The sequence below is a fragment of the Lepidochelys kempii genome, chromosome 8 (genome assembly GCF_965140285.1).
Source record: "Lepidochelys kempii isolate rLepKem1 chromosome 8, rLepKem1.hap1, whole genome shotgun sequence".
In the NCBI taxonomy this organism is placed as follows: domain Eukaryota; kingdom Metazoa; phylum Chordata; order Testudines; family Cheloniidae; genus Lepidochelys; species Lepidochelys kempii.
The window spans coordinates 32,705,397-32,729,633 of NC_136387.1; the positions used below are offsets into that span (position 1 = coordinate 32,705,397).

Sequence of the window (24,237 nt, forward strand, 5' to 3'; positions counted from 1 at the left end):
TGGTTTTGTTCCTGTTTTGCTTTGTTTTGTTTTGCACCAGTTGTGACAACCATACCATTGAAGTAGCTTGAATCAGTCTGCATGGATGCCCTTGGAGCATGCCGCAAGAGTAGCTTTTGTAAAAGGAGGGAATTGTTTGAACTGGAAGATAAGTGTTTTCTCTGATGAAAAACTCCTGTTCTGTTTTTCTAAAGTAAAAGGACAATCAAGTTCTTTCCTCCAGAATCTCTCAGTCTATCCCATTTATTTTGGAAATCTTAAGGGATATTAGTGCAAGTGTGATAATTTCTTTACATAAGTGGGTTAGAGGAGGGCAGAAGGCATATTCATCTGACCAGTGAGAAGCCAATAATTAGTTGACTATACAACTATCAGAGCAATGGCATGGTCAGTAGTGAACATTGCACAAGTTATCTTATACATAACCATTTTCCACAGCCTTGAAATAATGTTGCAGAATATACAAAGTTTGGATTATTCTCTGTGTTCATCAGCTCTTTGTAAACGTACTCAAATCCTCCCAAGGTTAGGTTATTTTTATTGAGCTACTCACAAACTTTTCCTGCATATTGTGGACTAGTATATGTATGGAATAAAATAGAATAGGCTTATAAGTTGTACTGGTATAACACTAAGAAAAGGAGTACTTGTGGCACCTTAAAGACTAACCAATTTATTTGAGCATGAGCTTTCGTGAGCTACAGCTCACTTCATCGGATGCATACCGTGGAAACTGCAGAAGACATTCTATACGCAGAGACCATGAAACAATACCTCCTCCCACCCCACTCTTCTGCTGGTAATAGCTTATCTAAAGTGATCATCAAGTTGGGCCATTTCCAGCACAAATCCAGGTTTTCTCACCCTCCGTCCGCCCCCCCACCCCACACACACACACAAACTCACTCTCCTGCTGGTAATAGCCTATCCAAAATGACCACTCTCTTTAAAATGAAAAGGAGTACTTGTGGCACCTTAGAGACTAACCAATTTATTAGAGCATAAGCTTTCGTGAGCTACAGCTCACTTCCTCAGATGCATATCGTGGAAACTGCAGCAGGCTTTATATATACACAGAGAATATGAAACAATACCTACTCCCACCCCACTGTCCTGCTGGTAATAGCTTATCTAAAGTGATCATCAGGTGGGCCATTTCCAGCACAAATCCAGGTTTTCTCACCCTCCACCCCCCCACACAAATTCACTCTCCTGCTGGTGATAGCCCATCCAAAGTGACAACTCTTTACACAATGTGCATGACAATCAAGTTGGGCTATTTCCTGCACAAATCCAGGTTTTCTCACATCCCCCCCACCCCCATACACACACAAACTCACTCTCCTGCTGGTAATAGCTCATCCAAACTGACCACTCTTCAAGTTTAAATCCAAGTTAAACCAGAACATCTGGGGGGGGGGTAGGAAAAAACAAGAGGAAACAGGCTACCTTCCATAATGACTTAGCCACTCCCAGTCTCTATTTAAGCCTAAATTAATAGTATCCAATTTGCAAATGAATTCCAATTCAGCAGTTTCTCGCTGGAGTCTGGATTTGAAGTTTTTTTGTTTTAAGATAGCGACCTTACGATAAGATCTTAAGATAGCTCTCCAACACGAGTTTCTACAAGCCATTACCCTCTGATCCCACTGAGAGTTACCAAAAGCAACTACAGCATTTGCTCAAGAAACTTCCTGAAAAAGCACAAGATCAAATCCGCACAGACACACCCCTGGAACCCCGACCTGGGATATTCTATCTACTACCCAAGATCCATAAACCTGGAAATCCTGGGCGCCCCATCATCTCAGGCATTGGCACCCTGACAGCAGGATTGTCTGGCTATGTAGACTCCCTCCTCAGGCCCTACGCTACCAGCACTCCCAGCTACCTTCGAGACACCACTGACTTCCTGAGGAAACTTCAATCCATCGGTGATCTTCCTGATAACACCATCCTGGCCACTATGGATGTAGAAGCCCTCTACACCAACATTCCACACAAAGATGGACTACAAGCCGTCAAGAACACTATCCCCGATACTGTCACGGCTAACCTGGTAGCTGAACTTTGTGACTTTGTCCTTACCCATAACTACTTCACATTTGGGGACAATGTATACCTTCAGATCAGCGGCACTGCTATGGGTACCCGCATGGCCCCACAGTATGCCAACATTTTTATGGCTGATTTAGAACAACGCTTCCTCAGCTCTCGTCCCCTAAAGCCCCTACTCTACTTGCACTATATTGATGACATCTTCATCATCTGGACCCATGGAAAAGAAGCCCTTGAGGAATTCCAAACAGTGAGTTTGTGTGTGTATGGGGGTGGGGGGGGTGAGAAAACCTGGATTTGTGCTGGAAATGGCCCACCTTGATTATCATACACATTTTAAAGAGAGTGGTCACTTTGGATGGGCTATTACCAGCAGGAGAGTGAGTTTGTGTGTGCGGGGAGGGGCGGAGGGTGAGAAAACCTGGATTTGTGCTGGAAATGGCCCAACTTGATGATCACTTTAGATAAGCTATTACCAGCAGGAGAGTGGGGTGGGAGGAGGTATTGTTTCATGGTCTCTGTGTATAGAATGTCTTCTGCAGTTTCCACAGTATGCATCCGATGAAGTGAGCTGTAGCTCACGAAAGCTCATGCTCAAATAAATTGGTTAGTCTCTAAGGTGCCACAAGTACTCCTTTTCTTTTTGCGAATACAGACTAACACGGCTGTTACTCTGAAACCTGGTATAACACTGTTATTACGTAATGATTATATAATATTTTAACATAGCTTTCTTCCTCTTGGAGTTTAGTCTGCATCTCTAAAATGTCATTTGAAGGATAGATCATTGTTTCATTCTTCTATCACTTGCCAGTGCTCCAGAGCATGGAGAAAAGCCGTTTATTACAGCTATATGACAGGTGGCATCGATATCTTCTTCACTGAATGCCATAGACTATGGAGTATTCCAAGTTGGTTCAAAAGAACTAAAATGGGAAGGCCATAAGCAGGGGTTTGTATTGTTATTTCTCCAGAGTATTCTCACTAGTGATGAGTTGTTACTCCAGGCATGTAGATCTATGGAGAAAGCAGCCTTTTGGGAACACAATTTGTATCTGAGCCATTTTTTATGTCTAAGTATTAAATGATTTGTGTGAATTTTACATGTTATTGAATGTAAAAGACTTGTTTATTAGAATGCATTTAGCAAATGTCACATAATACAATATTAAGCAAAATAATCTGTACTGGGAAAAAAGTTGGAATGAATATTTAATTTCTAGATCTATTTTAGATACCCTGAAGACAGGATACACAGAAAATGATATTTTAAGTAACTGAAATATTGTGGACCATCTTTGAGTGAGTTCTCAAAAGTAATGGCACACTGTTTTATTATCATTCACCTACATGATTCCATGCACTTTATTCAGGAAGAGATTCAACGCCGGTTTGCTGTATGTTTGCTAATTTTTAGAATATTATTAGTTCACTGCTAGCTATATAAACACCTAAATGTCTGTGCTAAGTCATAGCTGAATAATCCAAATTAATTTTTGAAATCTCTTTTTAAGATAAATTAAGTGTATAATAAATGTACAAGTCATCAGTACATACAGGACAAGTTAAGAGATTGTTTAGTCTTTCAGATTCTCTGACATACAGATTAGTCTCATATTTTACAGTATTCCATTATATATCCTATACACATAATCAAATCCAGCTTGTTGGTTTGAGAAGTCAGCAGAACATACTAAAAATATGCTCCATACATTATTAAAAGGCATTACTATCAATCATATTACAAACTGATTGCCTCATGTAGAAAAGGGCAATCAAAATGTAGATGTAGTGGCTGTACATCTACAGATTCAGGCACTTAGGAACATGCATATGTGGTATTTGACTTACCTCTGCATAGGAAATGACTTGATGCTACCTACTTGACTTATTTTGAGACACGAGCCGCTACATCCCTCGGTATGTTAAACTGTTCCTGAAAGTTCTGGATGGCTCATTTTCCTTAGATTGACTCCTAGTGCTAAATCATTTATTTCTAAAATGAGTCACTTTATGGGGCTTGTGATATACTGAATATCTGCACGCTTATGTACAAACACTTTCTCAATATATTTAGAAAATTAACGTTTAGCATTGTCACTGTAATGATTGTCTATAGCAGATTTTATTCTATAGCAGATTTTATTTATAAATGTCTGTTATGGTAAAGGAGTTTTCTATTCATTTAACATATAAAAAAATAATGTCAGTGCACGTTGTGTCAATGAAGGTGTCTCTTTGTTTCCACATATCACACAAAGTATTCAGATGATACTGAGTCAGATGCCTGTCCTCCTTCCATTGAAGTTAAAAGGAGGAGCGCTTCTACTTACTTCAGTGGGAGACGGAGAAGTGTCCTAAATAGTCAAAGAGATAATCTGATGATTTAGCAGCTAGAATCTCAATATGTTGCTATACAGGAGAAATAATAATAAAGCTTTAAAGACCTGAGACAGATAAAAAAGGAAATTCTGAACCCAGCTATGTCAACTTTGTCTTTTGTGCTTAGACATCATAGCACATACTGATGATTTGTCTGCTGAGCCCTCAGAACTCTGAGAAATCAGACATACAGCACCAATTTCTTCTCTCAGTAACACCTGTATAAATCTCCATTTCAGTCAGTGGAGTTACTCCAGCTTTACGCTGATGTAAATGAGAGCAGAAATGAGCCACACCGTACTTGCTCCAGTGCATTGAAATAAATGTTTTAGATAGAGAACAAAGTGACAGTCTTACCTGGGAATTGGTTTGCTTATGTATTTTGTGTCAGAAATGCCTGGTAATCAAAATGTTTAAGAATGTAAAATAAAAACACTGAAGTGGAAGTTAGATTGGCTCCTGTCTGGGCAGGGAGTTAGGCAGGCATTATGAAGTAACTGCAAGAAAAGATTGAAAGAAGCAATTGTAACACAGCTGGACAACTCCTCCCTTATGAAAATAATGGGATAGAAAGAGAAAGTGTTGTGTCTCTTGTTTTCCCTATTTGCCAACTGTGTAGATGTATCTTTTCACTCCTATTCTTGGTTTATAAAAATCTCTTTAACAATTTGTGCTCCCCGCACATCAACCAGCTCATAACTGTGTTGAAACTTGTGTTGAAAAGATTTTTAAAATATTTTCCTTAAACAGGAGAAAACTAATGAAGATGGTACCTCCATGATCCTATTTCTGAATAGCCAGTCTGTAACTATTCACTTTATTGTGATTTGATCAAATGTCGGCCCTCTTCTATTAGCTGTGTAGTTTCCCTCGTTATCAACACTGGTGGTAGTCCACGCTTCTCTGAATGTAGGCAAGAGAATTTAGGGCATACTTCGCTCCACATACCATTTGCAGCTATTGCCACACATTTCAGAGAACCCTACAGTAGAGGCTGAAGTGGAAGACTTTCTATACATTACCCAAAATAATTATTTGTTGGGATTCCTGGGTTCCATTCACAATTCTGCTATTGGTCAGTTTTGTGATTATTATTACTTTTGTAACCTATTTAAATATTGATACATTTATATTCAGGATCCATGCTGATCCACTGGGATGGATTTTTTTGTATTTACCCATGCTATACTCACCTTAGGAGTTGCATACCCCGTAATACCTACAGATAGTGTCATATTTCAAGGCTAAAATGTCTAGGTTGGTCAATATCTGATTTTAATCAATGCTTGATATCCATATAATTCCCCTTCAACCCTTCCAAAATGCAGCTGTCAAGTATCTTATTCATCCATAGATCAGACCACATCACTCCTCTTGCCTAATCCCCCACTGGCTTCCTCAGTTTAAACTTTTTACATGAAATCCTAATTCCATTAAAGTCAATGGCAAAATTCCCATTGACTTCAACAGGGCCTGAATGTCATCCTTTATCTTTGCCTTCAAAGCCCTACATTATTCCATCCCAATTAGTTGTAATTTTTAATGGTGTCTTTGTTCATTTCTCCAATTTCACCAACCTCAGTGCATCTGTGATTTCCTTTCTCTGTCTTTGTGCCTTCTTCCCGGCATCCTCCTTTGCATGGAACATCACCCTAGTCCAAATATGCCAGGCCCCCGCTCTCTCTCCATTTATATCCCTCGTTAATGTCACACCTATTTTGTGACCCTCCACAAATGTGTATGCTAAGTTATGTCAGACACCCCACATTTTTGCTTTGTTTAGTCCTTTCTCTGGGTTTCCTAATGGTTATGACTTATTTTTTTCTAATCCCTAAATTTTGAGCTCTTTTGGAGAATATTTTGCGTGTATATTGGTGTCTTGTAGAGTGCCGAGCACATATGCGACACACAAAAAGAAATAATACACACTACTCCAGGAAGCCATCAATTATTCCAGGGAGTGGTGGCCCCAGGTAAAGGGAGTGCAAAAGTGTCTTAAAGCCACATGCCCCACCCCATTTTCCACCAAGCACAGCGTAATCAGACTAAACAATCTGCCCCATAACATCTCCATTAAATACATTGATAGTGATGTTGGAAATAAATATGCTGTAGATAGTTGAAAAAAATTGAGCAGGAATACTGTAAGTATATATGTGGTTTTATTTTGGGGGGAGGGTGGGTAATATTATTCTTTATACATAATTAAAAATGAATTGATATTTTAGAGGCATTATGTAGGAAGAAAGTTACATGGACAAAGCAATACCGAAGCCACTAATGTTATAAAAATAGCAGGAAATGGAGGAAATTAATAACATGGCAATACTTTGTAAATATGTTTTCGTCATCACGATAGACAGTTTAAAAGAATGTATTGCTTAGCTTAATGATTTAGAAGACAATCAGATACTAAAGAACAAATGCATGAAAATAGCTGAGTACATTGACTAAAAAATAATATAGGACAAAAACAAAGGAAGGTAAAATGCACATCGGTTTGTACATAGTTTAGATGTTATTGCTTATACTAGTTGTAATAAGGCAGAACATTATTTGAGAGCAGCTTAATTAATTTAATCTATACATATGGAAGGTATACGGATAATGAAATAAGATTACATTTAATGTATTTCAAAATCTGTTTTTCACCGAAAAATGCTTACTTAGGGATCTATAAACATAATTAATTAAAAATAGGAATACTGGTTTTTTTTGGCTGCATGTGATATAAATACATGTTGTGATTTATTATTGAAAACCTACTGGGAATAGTAGTTTTAACAATAAATAACTGCTAGTTTTGAGGAATGTAATTGAAAAACCAATGTTCCAATTTTCATCAAGGTGATTTGAAGGACATCTTTAAAAATACATATTATTTAAACTATTTTTCACATAAATGATTTAACCAAACCATCTGCTAAATTTTATATTCAATTGTATACTTTTTAGGAAAAGCCTAAACAAGAAAGTTATTCTTTGTATGCTGTTTAATCTTATTCGTAACCCCTATTTTACCCTCAGCTGTTAGGTAAAGGGTCAGATTTTACTAACATGGCTAATAGGACATAAATACAGACATTTTCACATGGTGTACCATGTAAATGTAAACCTTTGTAGTTACAAGTTTTTGTAGCAGGAGAATTGTTTTAAAAGGCATGTAATTTATTAGCTATCAGTAGCTGCTTTATTGCCTTGCCGCGCTGCAGTAATAAATAAAAGAAAGTGAACTGATTTTACAAATGGCACACAAGGTGCACATTTTGTGAAAAAAGTCTTTTTTTAAAGAATTGGCATTAAATCCTTTTTTTGTGATGACAAAGAGTCTAAGAGCGCAAACTGTATTTTCTGTTTATCGAAAACAGTGTCTTTTTTTCTCGGGGGCATTTTTTCCTATGATCATCAAGGGATTTCAAAAGCAATAAAGTGTGGAATCATTGTTCGACTTGAACAGTATTAAAACTTAGGTTTTAATTTCAGTGAAGTAATAAGATTTGAACCTGTCTCACATTACAGCACTGTAAGGCATTTAGCAATTGTATTTTAAAGGGGGTTTTTAAAATGCAGCTCACTTGTAAGCTAACTGTCTGTCTAGTAATTAATAGTTTCTCTTCAGCACAGGCTGTTGTGATCTTACTAGGAAATCTCAGTTTTTGTTAATAACAAATTATGATAATTGTAAGGATGTTAATTCTTAATTAGTTTAAACCTTCAGTCATTTTTTGCTCTTTTCTGAGAATGATTTTAAAATGAAGACAAAGAAAAAAAAGTGAAGTTTAAGGAATTCAACATAATTTTCAGCTTCCATTTTTTTAAAAATGTGACATTACAGCTACCTGTAAATTTCAAGAAACTTTATTACCTGATTAAGAACCTACTTCAGCTTCCTGCCAAGAATGAATAAAGTATCTTATGCATACACACTGCTTATAAATCATGACTGTTAATTATTTTTACACAGACGTACATATAGGACAATGCTGCATAGAAAGCTAACTGTTCCCTGTACTCATGTGTTGAAGCCTAGAACGTTGAGACGTACCTGTACAGCTTAACAAAAGACATAAAGGTTTAAAATACAAATGTTTCTTCAGATCAGCTTGACAACATATTGGCTAATGAGACAGTATTTACCATTGTGAATAGCAGTTGAAAATAATTACATGCAGTTAAAAGAAAAAGTTTACACAAAGATGCATGTTCAAACGAGCCATCAATGTTTAACATTTGAGTAGTGAGCTATGACCTTTCATGATGATTTTGAACAGTAACTGCCTCCATTAGCCATAAGGTTTGTTTCTTTATTTTAGTAGATGGCCTAGATTGTAAATATTAGAGGATCTAAAATAAATCAACACATTATCCTAAGGATACAAAATGTAAGAGCTATTTGTGGTTGGAAACCTTTGACAGATAGTTTGGATGAAGCAGATGATTGCCCGCCTCTCGTATCTGGCCTCCATTGCTATGCCTGCAGGCAGTTTAGTGTTATAGTTGTATATTGATGTCAGGGTTACTACTGAGTGGCTAGCAATGACAGATGTCTATAATTACAGGCAATGCTTCCAGTATTTCAGAAGGGCCAGCCTATGTTGAACAATTATCTTATTTCTGGCTTGCCAAAGAGTGTTGTTCAAATTGCTAGTATTAGCTATGGGGACTGTAACACCTCTCCTAATGCCTTGGGATAAATGTGCAAAAGGCAGTCAGATATACAACTTAAATACAAAATCTTTTTAAAACAAGTAATACTGATAAGATTCAAATACTTAAGGCTTGATGCTGAAAGGTGCTCAGCACCTGCAGCTACTATTGAGGTCAATGGGAATTGCACATGTTGAACACTTCTTATAAATAGACCATTATCATTTAAATGATTAGTTTAGTTTATTATTTGCATGTATCTGACAAAATCTTAATGCATATCAGAGTTCTGAGTGTGCCATTGATCTAGATAAAGTTAAGCACTTACAGCAGAATTTAATTTACCATCTTTTTATAGCTATAACTGCAAGTAGGAATATTACCCCTTAAGATCACTAGTTTTGTCTAAATGTAGCTCTTTTCTTTTGCAGTTTTCTGACTGAAGTGAAATTTGCTCTCATGTCCATATAATATTGGTTAAACTCAATCATTAAAGGGTATCAACGCAGTATTTAGGTTTCCCATTAAATACATGACTGCATATGGAGCTTGAATCTCTGATATAATGCTGATCATCTCCTGGAAACTGCTGCCACAGAGTGGGACACTGAAAACCTACAAATTTAGGCAAGAAGGATAGAAGGGCATGGTTCTGAAATTAATAGAGCTTTTGATGAGAACCACTAGTATTTGATCAAATGTGCATCAAAATGCACATACTTAAACAGATGGAGGATGGAAGTCAGAGAGAATGAGAGAATGCAATTTAAAAAACCCCATCATGGATAGTGACTAAGTAAATATACAAAGTATTATTTACAATTTAAATATATTTAAGTGGTTTACTTAATAGGGATGGATTTTACCAGGTGCTTAGAGTTAAACATGTGCTAAAGTGCTAGGCTAAATGAAGGCCTAATAGATCAATTAAAATGTCTAGCAGAAAAAAAAGGGAACAAAAATTTAAATTATCTTCAATTACGTGAATGTTTGAAGGGCCATGGATACATCTTGTATATTGATCATCCAAAATACCTTTAAACTAGTGACTGCTGGTATCTTCAGTTAGATCAAGTGTAACCCTTTTAATGCTTAAGAATTCAATATTTTGCTTCTATATTGAACGTCCAACTTCTTTTTATGATTATTAATCCAATATAAAGACAGAATGGAATTTTCTTTGTAGGCTTTTTACACTGGCTTCTTACTCTGTACTGTCACAATACATCATAATTTTTTTAGAACCAAGTAGTAGATTTAGAAATGTCAATTTGCATAAATAAGCCTAATTTTCTGTTTCAGAGTGACCTCTTGCTCAGCTCTGCTTCTTACTTTTCAAGCTCTCAAACTGTGAGGGTGGCCAAATTGGATTTTTTTCCTCTCTATAATAAATAAAAATGAAAACTTTGTCCAAAGAATATTGTGCCTATATTTGGGCTTCACCCATAACCACAGGGCTGGACCAGCAACAGTCCCAATAGTTTTGTACTAAGAGCATCAGAAATGCAAATCACTCTCCAAAGAAACTCCTTATTCTCCTCAATGTGCCTTCAAGGTGGGCAGATACCTTCAAGATGGAAGGCAGGGGGGCAACAGAGATCTTGGGAAGAGATTGGAAATATCAAAGGCAGGATGAGGAAAATTAGTGGATTTCACTCCCCACTTCAGAGAAATTTGATTAAATAAAAAGCAATTTCCATTAAAACGATTCTCTCAAGTGGGAAGTGCAGAGATGGACTTCAGATGGACAGGTGAGGAATTTGCAATCCTGGCACCATAGTTTCCTGTGAATCCTGTTCCTCCAAGTAAGCTAATGGGAGTGGGACAAGAATAACCCATGATGGTAGCATTAAGTGCTGATATCATTAGAAGCTGTGCAGATGAGCACATCATTTATATGATGATAAAACATTCCCCCTGTGTTGTGGGGAGAGAGCACCCTTGATGCTGGCATTGAGTCAAAGGGATGTTCATACATATGTATAGTATGCTCATGCTTCTTCCTCTGGTGCTACAGCTGAGTTGCAATCACATTATTCTGATTATTATAGTCACTAACTACTATTTTAAAATGACATTTTATAGAATGCCTACGCCAAGCAAAGGATATTCCTCTACACTGTTTTTATTAAACTTGATATACATCTCGTATATAAATGTATCATACTATTCATGTCATCGGTACCCTTCCTCCTCTGCTAGTTGCGGGGGCGGAGGCAGGTGGCAACAAATGGGAGAATGGTGTTTTGATGCCCACTAGAGGGTCAACTCGTCCCCGGTTCACATAGATTCTGGTTGAAAGTTCATAAATACCTATTTTACTTTCCGACCCCCACAGTATCTGTATCGTACAGATGCTCCCCGGCTTACGCGAGTGTTCCGTTCTGGAACTCCGTGCGTAACTCAAATTTTGCATAAGTCGGAAATGTATCTCCAACCATTATGCAAAAAAAACAAAAACAAAAAACCCTCCTATTTCTATCTTACGGAACTTTTTTCATAAATGCGGATTTGCATAAAGCAGGTTTGCGTAATCCGGGGAGGATCTGTATTCCTAAAGTAGGGAGCTAAACATGCAGCTAAAGAGGAAATGGCTCACCTCGCTACTCAGCATATTCTGTTGGCCTGGTTCTGAGCTGGGGATCTTGAGATCTCACTTTTTAAGACAGGTCCCTGTTCATGTTGTAACTGTTCAGGAATACAGGCATTCTTGGTGGCATAGTTCAGGGCCTGCACAGTGTTCTCCTCTTTGTGCTCAGATACAGGTAAATGAGTTTGGAAAGCTTGAATTATTATCTCAGTCCTTTCTCCTTACTGTCCTGGATGACAGTTAGCCTGATAGTCAATTCCTTGACCTATTAAGTAGGGACGTTAGCAGCTGTGTGCTGTATGTTTGTCTTTATGTATTGGGTTCTTTTTCTCTTAGCTTTTTAGGCCAACTATTTAAACCTGGAAGCTCATACTTTCAAAGTCATTGAGAGGGGATTTGGAAGTTCAGTTCCTGTTGATCTTACTGGGAATTGGGCATACAAATCCCTTAAGTAACTTTGGAAGTCTCATTCTGGGTGCCTAAACAAAGACACCAAAATCTATATTTAAGCACATGTATTTTTCAGATTTTTAGAAGCCTCTAAAGATCAAGCCATTTATTTAGGTGTCTAACTTAAGCACTCAGCTCCTGACCTGTGATACACTGGTAGGGTATGTAGGGACTGGGGCTGGCTCCACTAGCCCCTTCAGAATAAGTGCAAAATTCCAAACTAAGGGCTAGGTAGTGACCAGTATATGGCCCAGCATATGCACCAAACACCAAGGAAATGTAGTCAGTCCCTCTAGGCCCCCAAACAGATATACTGTTCTGTGCAGCATACACTTGAGGAAGGCTCATACTGCTCCTTTTTGGAAAAATAGTAAGGAGTGTTCCAGAGTAATTCCACACCCCACCCACCCACCTCTTCTGCATTAACATCATGGTTCAAGGCTCAGCCTGCAGCTGTTACCACTTGGCTCCTGCCCAGCTGGCTTAGAAGTAGTAAAGGCCTAGTTTTTCCCTCAGTATCTGATGACAAAATACTTTAATGTTGTGTTCTACATTAGTACTTGTTCTCTGTAGCAAGGCCTGGAGAGTATCAGGAAATTATAACATCTTAAGCATTTATTGTGTGCCTAAGGGTAATAACTTTACTGTAGTTTTCTGAAGATTAATTATCCAGAATCTTAATTCATTATAACATCTTTTATGAAACATATAGAATCAACATTTTCTTGTATTTTCTTATTTGCACAGTGTGTGAGATTCATTGCTCTGTTTTAATTTGTTTCATGTGGTGCATTTGAGTACATTCCATACAGTGCCGTTATTGAATTTCTGTGACTGTCATTATATAGCCATACAACCTTTAGGAACTCATATTCTGAGTTTCCCAGTTCTGTAATCTGTTTCACATTTAAGGATTGACATAATTAGCTTCTTCAGAGTTATAATGATAGTTCCAAAAAACAAAGCTAAACATATCTAGGGCCAAAAGATTACATGAGCATAGAGCAATAAAACTTTAATTTTTACAATGCTTGCTATATTATATCTCTATATTTTCTTAAACTATAATTAAGTTCAAGCAAGTTGCTTCATGAAATTTTGTCTCTGCCCATGTATTTATATATCTCTCCCTCTTTTTCTCCCTTCCTGTTTTGTAGTGTAGCAAATAAACTTCAAATTAGTTGTGAGGGAAAGAATAGCATTATGTTATTTGAGTAGCTGATGAATTAGATGAATTTTGGATCGCAGAATATGCCCTCACTTGTTCACAAGCTCAGCTATTGTCTACTGTAAACCTCTAAGTACTATTGAGTTAGTGTTAATGGTACAGATGAAGAAGGTATATGTTTTGACATTGGTTCACAACATCCTCATCCTATACATGCTCCTTTCCTTCTGACAATATTATTCATTTACTACCCAATTTACTGTGCTGGTCACATGCCTTCTTTTCACTATCATGCCAGTTTCTCTGTTGCTTGATTACTGTGTTATCCATCACATGTTTACTGTGTGAAATCATAGAAACAAAGATCCTAGCCAGTGCTTCCTTTATACAGTGTTCAGTATGCATGGCAATGAAGGAGTCTCTATCAGTGTAGGGTGAAGTTACCACCTGTCCATATTTTCATCCCATGAGCTCAGCTTGCAGAATGGTTAAGTCCAGAATTAAATTGGGAACCTCAAAATTTGGTGGTGTTTCATTTTCTTATTGTGAAGTTCAGTTGCATTGTGGTGATGTTACAACATGACCACACAGCTCTATAACCTGATGGTGGATCTGCATGTGAAGTTGCGATATTGGGGCCGGGCTGGGCTGAGAAAAGAGTATTGAAAATTCTAAAGATGGCAGAAAATTAATTATACCTTTGGCAGTTTCCTTCCAAATTATGCTTAATCCTTCCACTAATGTAAGGGTTATAAAAGGGCCGGAATGCACCAGTATTGGTGCGATATTGCTGCCTAGGGTAATTTAGGATGCAGGTATTTCATGAAAGTATGTCATCATGCAATTCTTCTGTGGCTCAACCCAACTGAGTACATATATGGCACCTGTATTTAACTCAATGAGAGGAAGCAAAAGAACCTGATTCAATTTTAAATTGGAAGTTTAAAATGAGGGCACTTCAGGGGGGACCATGCCACATCACCCTAAGGCCCAACTGGCAATATTACCCTCTGGACCTTAAATACATTCCATACTCTACTGCTAAAATTTTGTAACTCATTTTATGTCCAAACATAACAACTGACTAATGACTACCTTCAGGAGTCCGAAAAAATGGTACTTACCAATGTTTGCATTCTGTTGCTATGGAGGCCAAAACTATCGAGTTGCTCAATGCAAAAGCATATTTCATTTTGGGTAACGATGTCACTATGTATGTTTAAAATTTTGTAGTTTCAGAACAAACCTTAAATCCAAGTAAGACTGTGTAGTTGACTAATGTCTCCTATACTGTATAAGGATATTGCCACTTGCCTCTGGAAATGGCAAATCTTAATATTTGGCTGAGAAGGAAAAGATTTCTGGGTTACAGAAGGAAAGCTAACCTAAAATGTAACGTTTCAGAGTAACAGCCCTGTTAGTCTGTATTCTCAAAAAGAAAAGGAGTACTTGTGGCACCTTAGAGACTAACCAACTTTCCACAGTATGCATCCGATGAAGTGAGCTGTAGCTCACAAAAGCTTATGCTCAAATAAATTGGTTAGTCTCTAAGGTGCCACAAGTACTCCTTTTCTTTTTGCTAAAATGTAACATAACTCCACTATTACGTTCTCCACATCATAGGTAGAGAAGGAATTGCATGAGTGTGAGAAATGTTGGAACACAAAACCAGCATGCAGTGTTGGAACCAGCAAACCGTGGTTTTGTTTAGATTTTCACGTGTGTGTGTGTGTGTGTGGGGAGAGAGAGAGTATGAAATAAGTGGTACTGTCAGTGACACCTATGATTAAGGTTGTCTAACACTTTTTTATATCTGTATTACCTAGTGTTTATTGAAGATGGGTTTTAACCACTTGATTATCTACTTGCAAATTTGCTAAAGATTTATGTCATCTTACAAAATGTGTAGTAGTCTTTAAAACAAGCACTGTATTCATACACTGCCTTAAAATGACCCTGTCACATGTGAAAGCAAATCAGATTGTTGCTGTTAATGAGCTTTTCAATTTACTATTCAGTGGATCAGATAAGTAGATTTAAGAGGTAATGATCCTGTTTAGCACTCCAGCTTGGCTGTCAGATCCTAGTAGTTGAAGAAAATCCTCAGGGACAAAAGCGTTGACACAGTTCTTGATGGAATAATGGGAATCAAAGCTAATGGATGATAAAAGGAGTAGTAAGAGTTACAAGGATAATTGTGGATTAAAGCACTGCTCTTTGTCAACATTGACTGCTGTTCCAGTATTTTATTTGGTAAACTCTGATGTGGTGAGAGCCTCCTTTGACAACAGAACACAATGCTAATATAGCAGGTGAGCACTTGTGCTGGTATTTCCTATCACAAGAAGGAAAACATCTGAATATCAGTATATGTTAGTAAGGAATGCAAACCTTTCTGGTGAAAAGATTTGATGTGAAAAAAGTAGAAAACAAATACAGAGGTTAAACTTTTGCACACACAAAAATTGGATAGTATAACTTGTTTCAGTGGCATAGTATTTACAGTTCAAATACCAGACTCTGTGTTTTGAATATTAAATATGTATGTATTGTAAATGATAGTTCTTTAAATATTTAACATTACTTTTTTCAAGGTATATGAAGGGATTGTACTGTCTATAATAAAGAATTTTAGTATTCCAATTGTCTAGTTCACCAAAGATTTTGTCACTATATGATAGTCCTATCAAAAGTTGACATTTTTACATATACTGGAAATAAATATATCCTTGCTGGTATCTCCAGTTATTGCACAAATTGTATTTTGTCACGACTTTATTGTATTCCAATTTGAAATATGTAGGATATGAAAACATATCTACTTACTCCATCATAGAGTTAAATACTGGCATTTCCTAAGAGTGACTTAATGGGGTGGCATCACTAGCAGCGGTGGAAATGGGTATAAACAAGAATGATATCCTACCAGAAGTATTCAATATCTGTAATTCATTGCAATTTATAAGTGTGATAAGTAACGTTTCAGAATAAAATTGGCAGCTAGATGGCACCAGCCTTTCATGGTTGGGTGGCTTCAGTTACACGTGTTGTGACTTTGATGATCTAATCCTAGATCTTAATACATACTTGCCCTGAGCACATAATATGGCAGAATTACATACAGTTGGTACTCCTTTCTTTGGTGGGATTTAGGGTTAAAATAGGAATACTTAAGGACTGAACTAAAATGCACTAGTTGGTAGAGTTGTGTTTGACCCAGGTCTTTAATGAAAAGCAAGGGTGCTGTAGCTCAAAATGAGGTGCACAGGCAGAACAACATGAAAAATTTTGCCAAGTGCCTGTTCCCTCTCTCTCAGATTCTAGTAGAGTTCTATTAAGTAATTACTTTCGTGGTCACTAAAAATGTCACCAAAGTTTGTAAAGAACTTGCAGTAATGCTAACTGTGAGACATAATGCTATTGTATCTGACTTGACCTGCTGATTGATAAGTCATCATAATAACAGATCCCTCTAAATGGCAGAATATAAGGAAAACTTGAGAGTTAATCAATGTCCTGGACCTGGAATGAAGGGTGATCGAAAATCACACAACTCAATGTCTTTACGTTACTTGTAAAAAGAAAAGGAGAACTTGTGGCACCTTAGAGACTAACCAATTTATTTGAGCATAAGCTTTAAGTGAGCTGTAGCTCACGAAAGCTTATGCTCAAATAAATTGGTTAGTCTCTAAGGTGCCACAAGTTCTCCTTTTCTTTTTGCGAATACAGACTAACACTGGGGCAATCTGACCATAAAAAGAAATGTCACAGTGGTCTGGAGAAGACAGACAAGGAAGCCTAGTCTGCCTTCCATTTCTTGATAAAATGGCTGCCAAATTATCCCTTAGCAAACACAAGGGTATTTACAGCAAAAAGGACAATAATCTATAAGTGACACAAATAAACACAATACTTTGTATAAGTGCTCTGGCACTACGGTTGATGGGTACCACAGAATTATGTTAGAAAGATAATAATTATCAGGGTGTTTTTTTTCACATGGATTGTTTCTTGGCTCTATCCTATTTAACATTTTTATCAATGACCTGGAAGAAACCATATCATCACTGACAGAGTTTGCAGATGGAACAAAATTGGGGGAGTGGTAAATAATGATGAGGACAGGTCAGTGATTGAGAGCTATCTGGAATGCTTGGTAAGCATACAATACAAGCAAACAATATGCATTTTAATATGGCTAAATTAAATATATACATCTAGGAACAAAGAATGTAGGCCATACTTATAGTATGGGGGACTCTATCCTGGGAAGCAGTGACCCTGAAAAGGATTTGGGGGACATGGATAATCAGCTGAACATAAGCTCCCAATGTGATGCTGTGGCCAAAGGGCTCATGCGATCTTGGGATGTATAAACAGGGCAGTCTTGAGTAGGACTAGAGAGTTTATTTTACCTCTATATTTGGCACCGGTGTGACCACAGCTGGAATATTGTGACCAGCTCTGGTGCCCACAGCTCAGGAAGGATGATGATAAATTGGAGAGAGTTCAGAGAAGAGCCACAAGAATGATTAAAGAATTAGAAAACAGGATGCCTTATACTGAGAGACTCAAAGAGCTCAACCTATTTAGCTTAGTTGTGGTGGATTTGCCATCAGTGGCAATTTTAAAATCAAGATTGGATGTTTTTCTAAAAGATTTGCTCTAGGAATTATTTTGGGGAAGTTCTGTGACCTGTGTTACACGGGAGGTCAGACCAGATGATCTCAATGGTCCCTTCTGGCCTTGGAATCTATGAATCTATAACACGGCTGTTACTCTGAAACCTTTACGTTATTTGGAAGGAAAGGGAAAGCCCACAATTGGATACATGGGGAATGCCTAGTTCTACCTGATTACATCAGTGAAAATGCAACAACTTACCAAATGTAAGCTAAGGTGCAGGAGCAACATTTAAACCTATGCTGCTAAGGCTAGAGAGTGGTGGAAGGTATTGCTTTGCTTCACCCCATTGAGGCTGCTTATAAAGTGCCATTACCTCCAAGAGAGGAAGTGGTTTGCTCACTAAACCACAGAGTAAGTGCATGCTTATACTGAGTATTTACCATTTCTGTTTGGGAGGATATGGTTAAGCAGGGGTGAGTGAAAATCTGTGAGCCCCAAATTCCTGAATCATTGCCTTGGAGGATGAGAGTCCTCTATATATGTGATTTAGCCAGGGCCAGATGGATTGAGAGAATAACCCACATTCATGCTTGTACCCTTTAGCTGCATAAACAGAATGTGGAACAGTTAATATATTTTTGAAATAACAACATTTTTGATACTCGTAAATGTCTATAATGTATTACTGTTGAAATGTTTATTTTCAGGTGTATGCCCGAATGTCAGAAGTCTTAGGAATAACAGATGACAACCATGTTCTAGAAACATTTATGGCAAAAATGTGAGTTTGTGCTTGAGTTCTATTCTATACATTCTTTTGTTTTGTCTTTAATGTTTATCCATAATCAAAGTTTAAATTGTAAATACCCAGTTGAATTTTAATGAGAATAATTCTAGGTGTTTTCATAAATAGTTTTAAAAATTGAGACATGGGGTAAAAGTTTCAAAAGAGCCTAGGTGCCATTTTGGGCTCCTAAATGCTGCCTGTCAACGGGACTTAAGCTCCTAGGTGCCTAAAATGCTTTTGAAAATGGGATTGAGGAGCCTTGACCACTGAGACTCTTTTGAAAATATTGCCATTGGTCATTATGATCTTCAGTGTGGGTGCGTACACATGCTCCACACACATATATCATTTTTCTCTGTGGCTTAGCCTGCTAGGCCACCGGGCTTTCCTCTCACTTGTATACGGGGCAGTCCTCTCACATGTACACTGGTAACAGCCAGGAAAGACAATCAGCCAAACTGAAGTAACTTCGCTCTCTTTGGTGGCATCTCATCCTTATCTCCCCAGTTTGATACTCACCACATTACAGTACAGATGCTGGGAAGTGAGTGCTATGTCTTGCTTATAGTCACACTCCAGAATTTTCAAAAGAAAAGAGTTGGAAGCTCACTGAATGGGGCAAAATCCCTCCCCTAAGAAAATATAGATTCAGACAGGGATGAGACCATGGAAGACCAAGGTTTGTGAAGCAGCTAGGGAAGATTATAATCACCAGCCCTCTCTCTTGTGATACTTCCTTAATAAATTAATTCTACCTGCTATCACAATGTTCAAATAGATGTTTTTATTCTCCCTCTAAGAATACCTCTAAAAAATTATCAGATATCTTCATGCCTGTTCTCAGGCACTCTCTGTGGTTTCCTGGGGGCATACTTTTCTTTTTCTCACATCCAGCAAGCCCCAGCTTTTGCAAGTTCTACCCTGTCTTTCTGCCTATATCAAGACTCGATGGATTCCCTTCTGAGGCAGACAGGGTTGCCTCTGAAACTGAGGTTTAACCCCTGAAGCAAGCCAAAAGAGTTTCTCAGGGAGGAGTAGGAACATCTGCTCCAAAATGTGAAGGCTGCCAGGAAAACACAGATTCTAAAGGTCTCCCTGTGTTCCTGGGAATGGAAAAGGAAGAGGGCACCTTTCCTTTCTATCCCTCCCCAATTGGCTTCCTCTAAATCTGGTCTATTTAGACTTACAAATAGTTTTCAATAGGGCATTGTCATTGCTAGGAAAACACCCTACTAGAACCATAAGATTAACTATAACCGGTTGATACAATACTAAATATAACAGTAATAAGTCAACAGGACCAGATGATATTCACCCAAGAGTTCTGTGGGAACTCAAATGTGAAATTGCAGAACTACTCACTGTAGTCTGTAACCTATCATTTAAATCAGCTTCTGTACCAAATGACTGGAGGATAGCTAATGTGACAACAATTTTTAAAAAGGGCTCCAGAGGTGATCCCGGCAATTAAAGGCCAGTAAACCTGACATCAGTACTGGGCAAATTGGCTGAAACTATAGTAAAGAACAAAATTGTCAAACACATAGATGAACATAATTTGTTGGGGAAGAGTCAAGATGTTTTTTGTAAAGGGAAATCGTTCTTCACCGATCTACTAGAATTCTTTGAAGGAGTCAACAAGCATGTGGACAAGGGGGATCCAGTGGATATAGTGTACTTAGATTTTCAAAAAGCCTTTGACAGGGTCCCTCAGCAAAGGCTCTTAAGCAAAGTAAGCTGTCATGGGATGAGAGGGAAGGTCCTCTCATGGATTGGTAACTGGTTAAAAGATAGGAAATGAAGGGTAGGAATAAATGGTCAGTTTTCAGAACGGAGAGAGGTAAATAGTGGTGTCCCCCAGGGGGCTGTACTGGGCCCAGTCCTATTCAATATATTCATAAATGATCTGGAAAATGGGATAAACAGTGAGGTGGCAAAATTTGCAGATGATACAAAATTGCTCAAAATAGTTAAGTCCCAGGCAGACTGCAAAGAACTACAAAAGGATCTCACAAAACTGGGTGACTGAGTAACAAAATGGCAGATGAAATTCAGTGTTGATAAATGCAAAGTAATGCATATTGGAAAACATAATCCCAACTATAAAATGATGGGGTCTAAATTGGCTGTTATCACTTAAGAAAGAGATCTTGGAGTCATTGTAGATAGTTCTCTGAACACATCCACTCAATGTGCAGTGGCAGTCAGAAAAGCGAACAGAATGTTGGGAATCATTAAGAAAGGGATAGATAATAAATCAGAAAATATCATATTGCCTCTATATAAATCCATGGTACACCCACATCTTGAATACTGTGTGCAGATGTGGTCACCCCATCTCAAAAAAGATATATTAGAATTGGAAAAGGTTCAGAAAAGGGCAACAAAAATGATTAGGGGTATGGAACGGCTGCCATTTAAGGAGAGATTAATAAGACTGGGACTTTTCAGCTTGGAAAAGAGACGACTAATTGGGGGATATGATAGAGGTCTATAAAATCATGACGGGTGTGGAGAAAGTAAATAAGGAAGTGTTGTTTACTCCTTCTCATAATGCAAGAGCTGGGGGGTCACCAAATGAAATTAATAGACATCTGATTAAAACAAACAAAAGGAAGTATTTTTTCACACAACGCACGGTCAACCAGTGGAACTCTTTGCTAGATGGACCTTTGGTCTGACCAGTATGGCCGTTCTTACGTTCTAACTTGTTCTTTTCTACAGTGACTACAAACGTGTTTAACATTCTGTAAGTTAACATGACTTCTCCAGGTCGTTTTCTATCGTGACCTAATTTCCTAGTGAAGACAAGACCTAAATGGCTTCCTTTCACCAAGATAAAGTCTGCTGTTTTAGCTTGCTTTAAGAAAACTGTCCGACCCATCAAATCTAACGTTTCTCTAAAGAAACCCTATGAGCTAGGTCAATGGAATGGGAATGAACAGAAAAATACTTGTTCTGGGGCCTGCACAATTCTATACTACATATTATTTTTCTTTTGTGTCCAGATCAGCTATCAGTCAGCTGACCGAGGTCCAAAAATCTCAGGATTTTTGTGTTTTCCAAACCCACTCTCTGCCCACATGTGCAGGGAGCGGGAGAGTATCAAATCTGATGAGCCAGCAGAGAGGAGTGTTGTGGGAAGTAGGGCCTTTCATCTGCTAACTATCCTGTGTGTCTTGAGGACAAATCATAATAGTTCCCCTAATAAAAAAACCCCCAGAAACATGTCCATGTATTGTATCTTTTTCTCCTTTCCCCTTCTCTGTAAATAGGCTTGGCAGAATTCAGGGTGGTTTTTTTATCATTTTGATGGATAATATCGATGTTTGTTTAAGCATTTTTTAAAATGTTTGTTGATTTAAATTTTCACAATTGCATGAAATAATTTAAGCAGTAATTTTTTATTTTTATCAATTTAAATTTTCACAATTTGGGGAAATTTTGTGTAGGTCAGACAATGGTGGAGTCAAGACAATAATTATTTAATGACAGTAGATGTTGAGATTCAAAAAGTTAAAGCTTTATAACTGTTAACACAAATTGTCAACATCACATGTCAAAATATACAAAGTAAATATCCTTAAATCAAACTCTAATAAGTTCTCAAGCTGCATTTTTCTTACTTTGCCCATCTGTAAATTTCTATTATTTATGGAAATATTTTTGTCAGTTTGTGTTTATACAGTGAAAACTATGTTTATTGGTATTTATCAATAAAAATGTAATCCTTCCAACCCTATTTATAAACTGTTTCTACCTTGACTTGATTATTTGTAATGTGATTGGGGCAGGGATCATGTTGAGTTCACTTATCTATATAGCACCTAGCATTCTTATGCGGGATCCAAGAATAAATAATAATAAATAAATAAAAATTGTTTCCAGGAGGTGAACAGAGCTGAGGTTTTGTTCTGTCCTGCCATGGTAAAAATACATTCTACCTGCTAGTGTATATTCCTGGGCAAATTTCTGCACACCTTCTCTAAGTATTACAGGCATCAGCTAATGCAGCAGTGTTTGGCTGAAGTGTGCTTAGAATGGCCCTCCCCAGAGAAGACCTTTTCTTAGGAAAACAAGTGAAAGAGGTCACTATGGGTATTTCATCATTCATTCCCCTTCCTCTGCCGCATTGGAGCATCTTTTAGCTTCTGAATGCTGTATTCCTACCCACCTAGTGTATATTAGGATACTGTATTAAGAACTCTGATCTGTTTTGAACAGAACAAGCCACAGGAAACAAATTAGTTTTCCCCTTACCTGTGAACATGTTTCCTGTGACTTGGTCAATCAGCACAGATACTACCCTTAATGGACACTTGTCCTGCAATTTCTGGAAGAAGCACTGGCTAGGGAATTAGGCAGTCTAACCTTCATTCTTTGAGCTCAAAATGGAGTAAAACTAGGAATCAGAGGAGGGTCCATTGTATCAAGTATAGATGCTTCAGTATGATTAGCTGTCTTTCCTTCTGTTGCTACCAATGAGAGGAAAACTTTGTGTCTTGTGCCCTATGACCAAGTCACAGAAGATCAATTAACAGGTAAGAGGATAAGTTCTACATGCATTTAATTTTGTCATGTATGTCTTTGCATAACCAGTGTAAACTAAGCAGTAATGAAATCCTATGTATATGCTTAGCATTTTAATGCCATCTGGAACACTTCTGAAAAAGTTTAAAAAACAATCCTAGTTTTTGATTACATGTTCTGTATTTTTCTCATTTCTCCTCCTTCATGGTTTATTACATTTGTATGAAAATAGTATCTTTGTTTATGAATTTTTCATTGATTGCACTGGAGATAATTTTGGTATCACAAAAGGAGTATTTATTTCTTAATGTGGAGAATAAGCAGTAAATACTATTATCAAATGACAAATCTATTTTCTGTACACCTTTTTATGTCCCTAGCCATTAAAATAAACTGTCTACTTATCAACAATAGTGTGCTTAGTGTAAATCTGAACTAGAGTCCATAGTATACTGACACAGCAAATAAAACATTATGGGTCAGTCCTGACTGGCAATATTTCTGTTGCTTTATTCCTAGGCCTTATCTGAGCAGATTCTGACATCTGTGCCAGATAGTCTGCATGTTTTATACTATGGACACATGACTACGCTGAGATTACCAGTCACTTTCCCTTGTGAGCCAAGTCAATACCTTAACCCAGGGGTGGGGAACCTATGGCCCAGGGGCCTGATCTGGACCACATCTTTATTTCATCCAGCCTGTGGAAAGCCTCCACACCATGGGCTGGAAACCCTGAGCCTTGGTGCCCCTCCACGGGATTGGAGCCGTAAGCTCTGGCTCGCCCCACTGCTGGGGGAAGCTAGGGTTGCCAGGCTGTTAAATATCCAGTTAGCATGCAGCTCCTGTAGCCGACATGTCCCTGCAGCTTAGGTGCAGGGCCAGTCAGGGAAGCTCTGTGTGCTGCCCCAGCGCTGGCTCCCATTGGCCAGGAACCACAGCCAATGGGAACTGCAGTGGCGATGCCTGTGGGCGTGGGCAGCGTGCACTGCACAGAGC

General features: G+C 37.9%; 1 protein-coding gene across 4 annotated transcripts in view; it reads left to right on the plus strand.

The window, feature by feature from the left end:
- The window catches only part of RANBP17 (RAN binding protein 17), a 269,237-nt gene that overhangs the window by 130,035 nt on the left and 114,965 nt on the right, over window positions 1–24,237 (plus strand). For 3 of the 4 annotated variants that reach the window (XM_073355989.1, XM_073355990.2, XM_073355993.1), the window contains one exon: window positions 18,629–18,702. The exons of the other annotated variant lie outside the window; for it this stretch is intronic. In XM_073355989.1, the coding sequence (XP_073212090.1) occupies window positions 18,629–18,702 (74 nt within the window). The remainder of the gene's footprint in view (window positions 1–18,628; window positions 18,703–24,237) is intronic. 4 annotated transcript variants of the gene reach the window in all.